This window comes from Eptatretus burgeri, chromosome 13 (assembly GCF_056783735.1).
Source record: "Eptatretus burgeri isolate ZD-2024b chromosome 13, Ebu_testis_v1, whole genome shotgun sequence".
Lineage (NCBI taxonomy): Eukaryota > Metazoa > Chordata > Myxini > Myxiniformes > Myxinidae > Eptatretus > Eptatretus burgeri.
Window position 1 is genome coordinate 11817373 of NC_140973.1, and position 12197 is coordinate 11829569.

The 12197-nt window shown below is 41.3% G+C and overlaps 1 protein-coding gene across 3 annotated transcripts in view; it reads left to right on the top strand.

Annotated features, from left to right (window-relative positions):
* ABTB1 (ankyrin repeat and BTB domain containing 1) overlaps positions 1-12197 on the top strand; it is a 74502-nt gene that overhangs the window by 21268 nt on the left and 41037 nt on the right. For all 3 annotated transcript variants that reach the window (XM_085851138.1, XM_085851139.1, XM_085851140.1), the window contains one exon: positions 11708-11753. In XM_085851138.1, coding sequence (XP_085707264.1) covers positions 11708-11753 — 46 coding nt within the window. The remainder of the gene's footprint in view (positions 1-11707; positions 11754-12197) is intronic.

The window sequence follows — 12197 nt, forward strand, 5'->3', positions numbered from 1 at the left end:
TTATGTAAGTTTTTTTTTTTCCGATTACATGATTTTCTTTTCTTATTATGCCTCCACTGACGAAGTTGCCGGAGGCATTGTGTTTTCGGGTTGTCCGTCCATCCTATGCTAATTACCTCCTTCCACCGGGTTATGTTTTCACAACTGTCTGTCTATCTGTTTGTTTGTTTGTTTGTTTGTTTGTATGTCTGGGTGCAGGATATCTCAAAAAGTTGTGGACGGATTCAGATGAAATTTTGATGGGCAGGGTGGGTGTGTGACAATGCCAAACTGATTAAATTTTGGTGAAAATCCGGATTCCTAACCTCGGGGAAGTTTGTTGGAGGGGTGCATTTATTTTTTTTCAATCCTCTCGGAGGGGCACTTATTGGACAGACATCCTGTATGTGTGGTGGTTTATAATCTTTGCATCTTTAGCGAACTTCCATTTTTGTTCACACATTGAAGTTGTTTATCGCATTCGCATACAACCTATCTGCGATGGGAGATAACAGCGGAGATAACAACCTCTCTGCGATGGGAGATAACAGCATAGATATCAACATATCTGCGATGGGAGAGCAGCAAGCATTGTGCTTCAGATTATGTGCAGACAACGCCATTAAATTTGAGAGCTTTAAATTCCACAGCTTATTGGAGAAAGGGCTAATTGAAATAATATTCGAGGTGAGAAATATTCCATTTATTTATGGACAAAGGCCTTGCAGGTCACGAGAAGTTCAGATTTTAGAAAGGAAGAACATGAGGCAACAGAGGATTCCCAGTCTGCGGCTGGCCTTGGGTGGCTATCCACGATACATGGTTTACCCAGGAGAGGTCGTAATGTTGTTGTGGTCCAGAAAATCAGGAGACAAATCTCTTCCAGTGGTTGTTTGTGGCAATAGAGGTGCGTTTATGAAATTATCCTTCCGTAGAGACTGGATGAGGGTATATGATGTCCACAGATTGATTGATTGATTTTATTCCTTCTGTCAGACCAGTATCTGATCCTTCAAAGGTCAGTCGAGAATGAAACAACTGTTGTCATCTTGTCTTTGGGCTGTGTGGGGTACAGTACATTATGGTATAAAGTTGTTATTTGCAAATAAGAAAAAGGGGTTATCCAAGACATTTGAGAGGTCATTTGATTATATGACAAACATAAATCGGCCCAAGACTCTTCCTTCGGGAACTTCAGTCAATATTGGGAGAGTAGATCAGAGGATTCCTTTGAGGCACTGATTGTGTGAGTGGAGGACATTTGCAAGCGAGTAATGAACTTGGCCTTGTGTGCCACATACAAAGAGTTTTGCAGACAGAGATGAAAACCATACTCTTTCGAATGCTTTAATATGTCCAGACAAATGATCCTGGCTTCATGTTTAACATCAAGGCCATCTATCCATTGAGAGAGAGAGAGAGCGAACCAGCAGCATGTTCAAAGTTGAGTGGCCAAGATGGAATTCAAACTGATGATCAGAGGTTCAGCTGTTTAAGAAGAGTAAAGACTTGATATCACCTGCAATGATTGATTCCATTACCTTGCTTAATGCTGGGGGCAGGCTAACTCATTTGTAGTTGAGGGGATTCATTATTGCATCCTTCTTGTGTACAGGAGTGATGTTGGGTGTCTTCCAAGCAGACGATAGGTGACCTAAGGTGAAGACAGGCTGAAGAGAGGAGAAGCCAGAGCATCACTGCAGGATTTGAGAACGTGGGCATTGGTGACGTCTGGGCCCATTGCAAAGGCCGAGTCAACGCTGTTCAGGACATTCTCTACGTTCGCAGGTGAAACAGTCAGTGTACCGGAGGCAGTGCGAATGAGGGATTAAAGTGTGGACATAGGGATTGGTTTGGTACACAAATTGCTTTATTTCTGGTGTCATTGTCATGATCATTTATTACTTCCTGCTGTGTCTTTGCCAACAAAAAGCTTTAATATGCATAAGAAATATAAATTCCTTCACAGGAGCAGTGTTTCAAATTGTCATGTATTATTTTGATTCCATAGATTTGGCTTTGTAGTTTGTACTCATCAGTTTAAATCTGTATGTTCTGTGTCATTGCACCTCACATAATATGTTGTATTTGGACAAGGCTTAGCATATGTGAAGTATCCTCAAACAACCTGAGTGTTAAATTGTAATTACTATATTCTCCCGATAATCACTATGAATGCGGTTGGAAAATTGATATAACGGGACAAATATTCTTTTAACGTCCCGACAATTGCGATTACATTGTTTGCTAGCAAAACCAACACAATGTGCCTCTTACTCTGATGGTAACTCAAGTGAAAGCTAACAGCTTGTATGACGACTGAAATAACTAGAATGACATTGGTAGAGCACACCGTGCCTCTAGAAAGTCCACACCCCCTTTTCAAATTTATCACCTTTTGTTGCCTTCTTGCCTCGAATTAAATTACATCAAATCAGACTTTTTCCACTTTATTTAAACATTGTAACCCACAACTTCCAAGTGAAAAACAAATTCTACAAATTTCAGAAAATTAATTAGAAATACAAAACTAGAATATCTTGGTTGGATAAGTGTCCACCCCCCTTATAATAGCAATTGGAAACGAGAAGGACAGTCGGTAGAGCGCATTACCTCTGCCACGCAATGCCTGATCCACGAGAACATATCGGGCCCAATACATTTTTGAAATATCATGCTATACATCGTTTTTGGCCCCATCTCTAAATTATGAAGAATGACTTAAAATTTTTTATCATATCCTGATCCGGATCTGGATTTGTATCTTCACCAAAATCGAATAAATTCATCCTTGTCAGACACCCTAACTGGCCACCAAGTTTCATTCAAATACATCCAAAACTTTTTGAGATATTGTGTTGTAATATATCGGTTTAGCGCTTTCTCTCTCAATGGTGAAGAATCACTTTTTAAAATTTCAGATCTTCATCAAAGTTGAATAAATTCTTCCTTGCCACACACCCAACCTGTCCGCCAAATTTCATCTGAGTCCATGCACAGTTTTGAGATATCCTGCACACAGCAAACAAACAGACAGAAAGGGGTGAAAACATAACCTCCTTCCACCTTTGGTGGTGAAGGTAACTAACTCAGGTGTAACCAATCACCTTAAAAATCAGGCACCAAGTTAATTGGCCTCCACCTGTGTTAAAGTGTACCGATTCTGATTATTTCAGAATAAAATCAGCTGTTCCTGTAGGTTTCCTCCTCTGGGTAGTGCATTTCACAGCAAAGACTCAACCTTAAGAACCAAGGAGCTTTCAAAAGACCTCTGGGATAAAGTTGTGGAGAGGCACAGATCAGGGAATGGGTATAAAAATATTTCGAAGACCTTGAATATCCCTTGGAGCACAGTCAGGAAAATCATTAATAAGTGGAATGCGTATGGTACCACCAAGACCCTGCCCCGATCAGGCCGTCCCTCCAAACTGGATGACCAAGTAAGGAGAGACTGAAACAGAGAGGCCAATGGCAACTTTGAAAGAGTTACAGGCCTTTTTGGCAAATAATGGTCACTATGCTTGGTGTTTGCTTCATTATTAGGGTGGTGGGCTTGGGATCTTACGATCCTGAGTTCAAATCCCCCTTGGCTGTTGAATAAATACCAGGTGGGGTTGACTGCCTGTCATCCTTCCGAGGTAAGCAAAATGAGAGCCAGCTTGCTGGTATCCTGTGTCGGAGTGGCGACCTGTCCAGGATTGTACCCAATAGCCAAGGAGACTGCTTAGGCAGCACCAAAGCTCTGCACAGAGTATGGTCCCAATGGATGGATGGATGGAACTGTGTGCATGTGACAATATCCCAAGCACTGCACAAGTCTGACCAGTAAGGTAGGATGGCAAGAAGGAAGCTGTTACTCAAAAATGCCCACCTTGAGTCCCATTTGAGATATGCAAAAAAACACTCCTGAGATTCTGAAGCCATGTGGCAAAAAGTTTTGTGGTCTGATTAAATCAAGATGGAACTTTTTGGCCAAAATGCAAAACGTTACATTTGGCGCAAACCCAACACATCACATCACCCAAAGAACACCATCCCTACTTTGAAGCATGGTGGTGGCAGCATCATGTTATGGGGACGTTTCTCATCAGCAGGGAATGGGGCATTTGTCAGGATAGAAGGGAAAATGGATGGAGCAAAATACAGAAAAATCTGAGAGGAAATCATGCTGCCCTCTGCAAGAAAGCTGAAATTGGAATGGAAGTTCACCTTTCAGCGTGACAACGACCTGAAAGCAAACAGCCAAAGCTACACTAGAGTGGCTCAGGAACGAAAAGATAAATGTCCTTGAGTGGCCCAGTCAGAGCCCTGACCTAAATCCAATTGAAAATTTGTGGCATGACTTGAAGAGTGTTGTCCATCAACATTCCTCACATAACTTGCCTGAGCTTTAACAGTTTTGCACAGAAGAATGGGCAAATATTTCCAAATCAAAGTAGAGACCTATCCAATTACTCACAGCTGCAATTGCTGTCAAAGGTGCTTCCACCAAGTGTTAACTTGGAAAAGGGGGGGGGGTGGGGGTGAACACGAATCAAACCAAGATATTCTAGTTTTGTATTTTTAATTAATTTTCTGAAATTTGTAGAATTTGTTTTTCACTTGGAATTTGTGTGGGTTATGACGTGTAAATGATGGTGGAAAAAGTCTGATTTAATGCAATTTCATTCCAGGCTATAAGGCAACAAAAGGTGAAAATTTTGAAAAGGGGGTGTACTTTCTCGAGGCGCTGTATATCGGCCAGGCTGAACGGTTTAAGTTTTGTATCCCACTGATGGGCCGGATCTGGATTTGGACCTGAGCCAAAATCTAATCGGCATATTCTTGTCATCCACCCAACTCGTCCATCAAGTTTTGTCATCAGTCTACAATGTTTTGAAATATCATGCTGTGTGTCGTTTTTGGCCCTATCTCTCAATTATGAAGAATCACTTAATAAAATTTAATACTCATGTAATCTGGATCCGGACATAATCTTTTGAGATATCGTGCTATTTGTCGTTATGACTTCATCATCGGCGAGTTTTGGGTGGGGCATTGGGGGGGTGGGTGGGAGGTGCAATGGCTCCCTCCTTTTATTTGTTTTTACAAATAAGATACAAATATCCTGTATTTACACGTGAGTAACAAAGCGAAACGGAATCCAAGTGCGTGGATATCTTCTTCCAGCCACGGCAGACATAGTGGTATTTGCATCGAGTGATGTGATTGGCTGCATCAGTTTTCAAATCGGATTAACAGTTGGTTGCAGAATATAATGCCGTCTCGATCCTGCCACTTTTCCCATTAGTGTGGGGACTCTGTAATTCAAATTTTAACTTGGAGTATAACGATTTGATGGACCTCATCTAAAGAAAGGTTAAAACAGACATTTGGAAGTTTTTTTTTTTTGTGAAAGCGTCTGTTGAGCCACAACAACAGGATATTGTTACTGCCCCAGGTCGGACTCAGCCACGACCGCTTAGCTCGCCTCTGGACGCCGTATCAATGCAATTATAGCAAGACAACCTCAAATCTTTGGAAGCAGTGAGTACAGGTTCTCTCGGCACGCATTCTATTGAAGGTGATGTGAGAAACGTAAATGTTACAGATCTCGGAGAAAAATTGCATCGGGCCTAATCAGCCACATTTGACTGATTTTCCAAAGATAATATTTGGAAAAAAACAGTCGTTCTTTTTCAGTTTTCTACTCCAACAAATTCCTTTGGGTTGAATATTCTGTTCAACAAGATTCTGTGTTCTACTTTCCCTGCCATCCCTTCTACTCAGATAACGGTCATGCTGAGCATTCATTCATCAAAAAAGGCATGCAAGATTGGAAGAAAATCTCAGAAAAATTGTCTAAACATGCCGTCTCCCAAGTTCATTTGAAAAGTATGGAAAAGTGGCAATGCTTCAAACCTAGCGAAGAAACAGGACCGGTAGCGGTGAAGCTTTCAGAAAGTCATCAAAGCACCGTTGAGAGAATTGGGAATTACCTTGCAAAGGTTTGTGACATTGTCAAGTTACTTTCAAAGCTTGGCTTACCGTTTCCTAGGCACAATGAGGGAAAGGAATCTAAATTGAAAGGGAATTTCCTTGAATTTTGTGATTTCTTTACAAAGTTTGACGAAACTTTTAATAAAATGCAGGCAAGTTATTTTGATTGCACAAGTCCTGAATTTCAAAACGAAGTGCTACAGATCTGTGCAGATTTGGTTCTCAAAGAAATTGTACAGGCAGTGGACGACACCGGTTTTTTTTGCTATAATAGCAGATGAGGTCAGATCATTTAAGACAGAGCAGCTTTCAGTTTGGATCGGATATGCAGAAAACCGAGATCAGCGAAAGGTTCCTGTGCTTTTTGTCAATTGCTCATCTTCCTGAAATGCAGAAGGCATTTATATTGCCATAAAGAAAGCTTTGGAGACAAATGGATTGCAGAATGTGCCGGTAGTTGCCCAATCTTATGATGGTGCTGCGGTTATGTCAGGACACGTAACTGGGGTTCAGCAGCGAATGAAAGATGGCCATCCGTTTGCAATGTATGTACATTGCATGGCACACAAACTCAACCTCGGCCATGTGGAATGCTGTAAAGTGTCGTCATGCTATGGGCTTTCTAAATGTAGTTGAGAAGTTGTATTCAGTGTTTGCAGAGCCAACCAATCATCAGATGTTTATCGACATACAGACAGCTTAAGGTCTGAACCAAAAAGAGGTTGTGCAGCCCAGTGATACACGTTGGGTATGTTTGTGGAGAAGTATGTTTGTAATAAAAACGCATCGCACTGCCTTCATGTGGTGTCTCAGAGATCTAAGTGAACAAGGTGAAAAGTGGTCATTGGAAGCAAACGGCCTTTTTCATCTTATGACTGGAGTTTCATTCAATGCCTCCTTGATTAATTATCTTTCAAGACATTTTGAAAATTATTCATGTTGCTCACAAAGGAATTCAAAGCATCGGCACCACAGTTGCAAACGCTGCCTCTGTCATAGATAACCTGAAAGTGTACTTTGAAAAATTCAGAAGTGAAGAAAGCTGGAATGATATGTGGAAAGAAATTACAGAATTCTGTACAGACCATGACATTGCAGTGCCAGACGAAGACGCACATCACTTGCCAAAAAGAAAAAGAGCAGTGAAACTCTCGGCAGCTCTAACGGACTTCTTTGTCCCAACAACTTTGGGTCAAAGAAGTCCGTAAGAGCTGCCGAGAGTTTCACTGCTCTTTTTCTTTTGTCCCAACAGCTTTGGGTCAAAGAGAGCATGTCGAGTTGTCCCAACAACTTTGGGTCAAAGAAAGCATGTAGAAGAAGCAACAAATGAACATGAAATGCCAGTGACTGTAACCCAACCTCAAAAACGATGTGGCATCAGCAGTTGTACATTCCTGTTTTGGATGCTTTAACTGCAGACTTAGAGAGACAATTCTCAAAAGAATCAATGCAAATTACTGAAGCATGTAACTCATTGTTAAGATGTCACAAAAATGGCATTCATCTGCATCCACTCTTGCAGAAATATGCAGACCCACTCAAAATAAATCCTAAGCTTGCACCTGCAAAAATGGACCTTTTTACCAGTACGGAATCTGTTGTTACCCTTCAGAGACTTCAGAAAGCAATGTCTCAAAGAATGTACCCAAACAATTACAAACTCATTCAGTTAGCTCTCACATTGCCAGTCGGGACGGCCACTTCAGAACGAAGCTTTTCTGCAATGAGACATATTAGAAACTGGTTGTGCTCAACCATGGGGGAGGAAAGATTTTCTTCACTGGCTCTTCTTCACAGAGAAAGCGATTTAACTGCGAAGCTGATTCCAGAGGACATTGTGGACATATACGCTAACCGAAGGGAAAGACGATTGCACCTACATTAATCATTTAGGTAAGAACAGTACAGCCATCCCCCGTTTATCACAAGGGTTACGTTCCAACCCCCTCCCCCCCCAACCCCCGCGAGAAGTGAAAATCTGCGATGAATGGATGCCTCCCAAAAAAATCGACTCGTCTGGTCTGTTCGGCTTGGCAATGATCGGGTTCGAGCTGCCAGAGATCGACTCGTCTGGTCTGGTCCAACCCCCTCCCCCACCCCCCCCGCGAGAAGTGAAAATCTGCGATGAATGGATGCCTCCCAAAAAAAATCGACTCGTCTGGTCGGCTTGGCAATGATCGGGTTCGAGCTGCCAGAGATTGACTCGTCTGTTCTGGTCGCCTTGGCAGTGATTGGGTTCGAGGTGCCAGAGATCGACTTGTCTGGTCTGGTCAGTTTGGCAGTGATCGGGTTTGAGGTGCCGGAGATCGACTCGTCTGGTCTGGTTGGTTTGGCAGTGCTTGTCCAACCGCGGCAAACCTTTTTCCTTCCCGAAGCATATCGAGCACCTTAACCTTCTCCTGGAGCGTCAGGACCTTCCTCTGGCGCTTCGGTTCCTTGCCAGAAGCCTTAGAAGGTACCGGGCATTTGGGTGGCATCGTAGGGCTTGGAGAAAAAAGACGTAGAAAATATTCGAAGTTCACAAGCGAAACTGTCTCGTGGGTTGTGTGACTGGTTGAGCACCACGCGTTATAATTTATTGCTTAAATAATTTATATTTTATATATTATTACCGCGATATACCGGGGGAATCCGCAGAAAAAATTAATTAGGTTCCAAGGGAAAACCCGCGATGAACCGGGGGCGCGATAGGTGAACCGCAATATAGCGGGGGTATTACTGTATTTATATTAAGACATGTTTATGTATGGGAGACATGATTCATAAAGTGCTCGTTAATTTTGTTTTTTCTATTCAATAATTTGTTGTTATGCTCATACAGTATTGGTGGTATCTGCTAAAAATGTAGAATAATTAGGCTAAAACAAAAAAACAACGGTGATTAAATAATGAATGTAAACTGTATTTGTGATTTCATGTTCACTGGAACTACACTAACAAATGGTAATTTTAGAAGTCAGACTTCCAAAAAAGTCAGACTCATTATATTAATGAGTCCCTACCCATTATTAATATTAAGCTTGCTACCCCCCCCTCCCCACCCCCTTTATCCCCCCAAATAGAGAAGTCAAACTATGCCTGTGGGCTTCATCTCTCAATGCTGAAGAATCACATAAGAAATTCTAGTTACTGGATCTGGATATTCACCAAAATCTAATCACTTCACCCTTGTCACACAACAAACCTATTCACAAAGTTTTGTCTGAATCTGTCAATAACTTTTTGAGATATCCTGCTCACAGACAAAGACAGACAGATAGACAACCAAACAGGGGTGAAAACATGAACTCCGTCCATCTTTGGTGGCAGAGGTAATGAACAGGGCGACGGTTCACAGTCGGAAAGTGTTAGCGCTAGTCGTTGGTTTTAACGTTTTATAAGGCGTTTCAATTTCCATAACATCAAAGTGATGGGTGAATCGGTTAGTGCCGATACTGAAGTGACTGAAAGATTCCCTCCCTATTTGAAGAAAATTATCGAAGGAGAGTGCAACTCACCACAACAGGTCTTTCGCGTCTGAGACGGTGCTTTATTGGAAACGTATGCCACAAAGAACTCGTACATTTCCAAAGAGGAAAAGACCACCAGGATTTAAACCTGCCAAAGATCGCTTAACTCTCCTGCTTGTTGGGAACATGGCAGGAAATTTGAAGTTGAAGCCCTTTGTGGTGTTACAATCAGACACCAATGGATGTGAAGGGCTACTCTAAAGAACATCTACATGTTATTTGGCGATCAAATAAGAAAGCCTGGATAACTGGGATAATTTTTCAGGAGTAGTTTTCTCGATATGTCATCTCTGCATCTCTGCCGAAGAAAATATCGACTTCAAGATATTTCTCATCTCAGATAATCCCCCGTTTCATCCTGTCAACCTAAATGATTTATCAGAAAATGTTAGGGTTGTTTTCCGACCAAACAACACGACTTTATTACTGCAGCCCATGGATCAAGAGGCAATAACGGATGTTCAAGACTTTTATTATTTATGTCGTACCTTCTCCCAGCTCATCAACGAAATCGATGGTGAAAGTAAGCCAGCCACCAGTCAGGGAATTTTGGCTTGACTACAATATCTTCAAAGGGTATCGACAATATTGCTGATTCATGGGATGCAGTCACATCGGCGTGCATGAATGTTGTGTGGCAAAAAAGCATGGCCGGACAGAACGTGTCAATGACTTCAAAGGATTTGAGTTTATTGTCCCCGAAGTTCAATGCGAAACCATCAACTTAGCCGAGGAAGTTGTCTTTGAAGGGGTGGAGGAATGCTGACGTGGTGGACTTGCTTGAGTGCCACGGAGAAGAATTGTCAAATGAGGATTTAATATAACTCGAAATACATTGAGCAGAAGAAGAAAGGCAAATTTTTGCAACACCACTCCCTTAAATGTTGACAAAATGATTGTCAAAAGCTTTTCAACTTATTGAGGAAGAAATGTGAATCATCACTGAGGACGATCCGAACAGAGAACGTGGTTCCAAAGTGATCGGGAAATCGGTGATGACATTAATTCGTACAAGGCGCTTTACCGGCAAACAAACAAACAAAAAAAATCTGTGCAACAGTCTTTGGATAAAAAAAAATTTAACTCATTGAAAATGGGCAGGAAGAGAGGCCGGAAGACGCTACAGTTTTGTACTCTGATGAAGAGGCTGATGATCCTGCCCCTTCATCCCATTTACTCCACCACTCACCCATCCCTCCAGAAACAACCTCCACATTCCACACCCATCACTGGTGAGTGTTATCTTATTTAAATTTATATATTTTTTATATTTTAAAATGTATTTTATTTTAACATCTTATTTAATTTAGGAATGTATACTATACATGGAGTATTTCAACTTTTAATATTTGTAAAGGACCAAGCTGTTACCAATTTATGTAAATGACCAGGAGGCCGTATCAAGACAGCGAGGAACGGAAAAGTGCAAAGATAAAATGAAATGTACAGTTGGGCAAATCAACAGTTTGAATTAAATATATAGACATATATATATATATATATATATATATATATATATATATATATATATATATATATATATATATATATATATATATATATATATATATATATTTTGATCCTATGTTTGTGTTTGGCTTTTTTAACCCCACCAACCTGATTTGTGCAAACAATGATTTACCTAGGACCAAAATACTCTGCTGCCTGATATCATCATGACAATGCGATTCGGCAACCTACTTGTCAAGCACAAATGCTCAATTGTGCAGTTGACGGTGCCTTCGGCAATTTGGCATTCCTCCATGGACTCATTTCCATCCTGGCACCGCGGCAGCAGCATGTTTAAAATTGAAGCAACGGGTCAAGTGCTTTTGCGCTTCTCGCGGTGACTTGCCTGTACTTTCTGAACTATTACTGAGATCGGTCCTACCTTGCTTTTCAGTACCCTGCACTTGTGGGTGCTCTGGTGCAGCTTTTATTTGAGTAATTGTTTGAGTTGGTTTATTTGTGACAAGTTCATCGTCCTCATATATTCTCCTATTCTGAAGCAAATTGTTATGATGCCATGTGTGTACCTCTCAACCGAAATGATATATACATTCTGCTTTGTATTGCCACGATTGCTTGGAAAGAGTGAGCACGGAAATCAGGTTTTATTGTGTTTGCACTGTTTGCATGTCGTGTAATTTGTCTTGATGCCAGGTTTTCATGTTTGCACACGTCAGAGAGCAAACGTCAGATGGTGGAAATGACTGTGCAAATTTCTCATTTATTTGCAGATAAACCCTGCAGCATTCAAGGCTGTGCTGCAGTATCTGTACACAGGTAACTAACGACTTTCTGTATGCATTTTCCCATGGCCTCTCGTGCTTGCTTTAACGAAGAGAAATCACCAACATAGTTTTTTTTTATTTGGGGGAAACTCAAAAAGGCTACATATTATCGTCCATTAAATTTAGTGTAGCAGTCGCTGTCATTGGTGCTCATTTGCATTGTTTTGCTCCGTCATGGCAAGGACAGGTGGTTTTTACAATAAAAATTAAAGTTTGGCACTATTCATGGGAAGCATGATGTTTTCAAGCTGTGTGCCCAATGGTATGTTTACCATGTTGAAAAATGTGCCACCTTAAGTCGTGCATTCCTCTCGCACCAAACCATTCGACTTAACAGCAATTCCACGGCCATGGGTGTGACATTTGGGGAACTATGTAATCATATGGCTATCTCCTTCCTTAATGGCCACAATTCTTCCCACGTTCTTGTGGGATT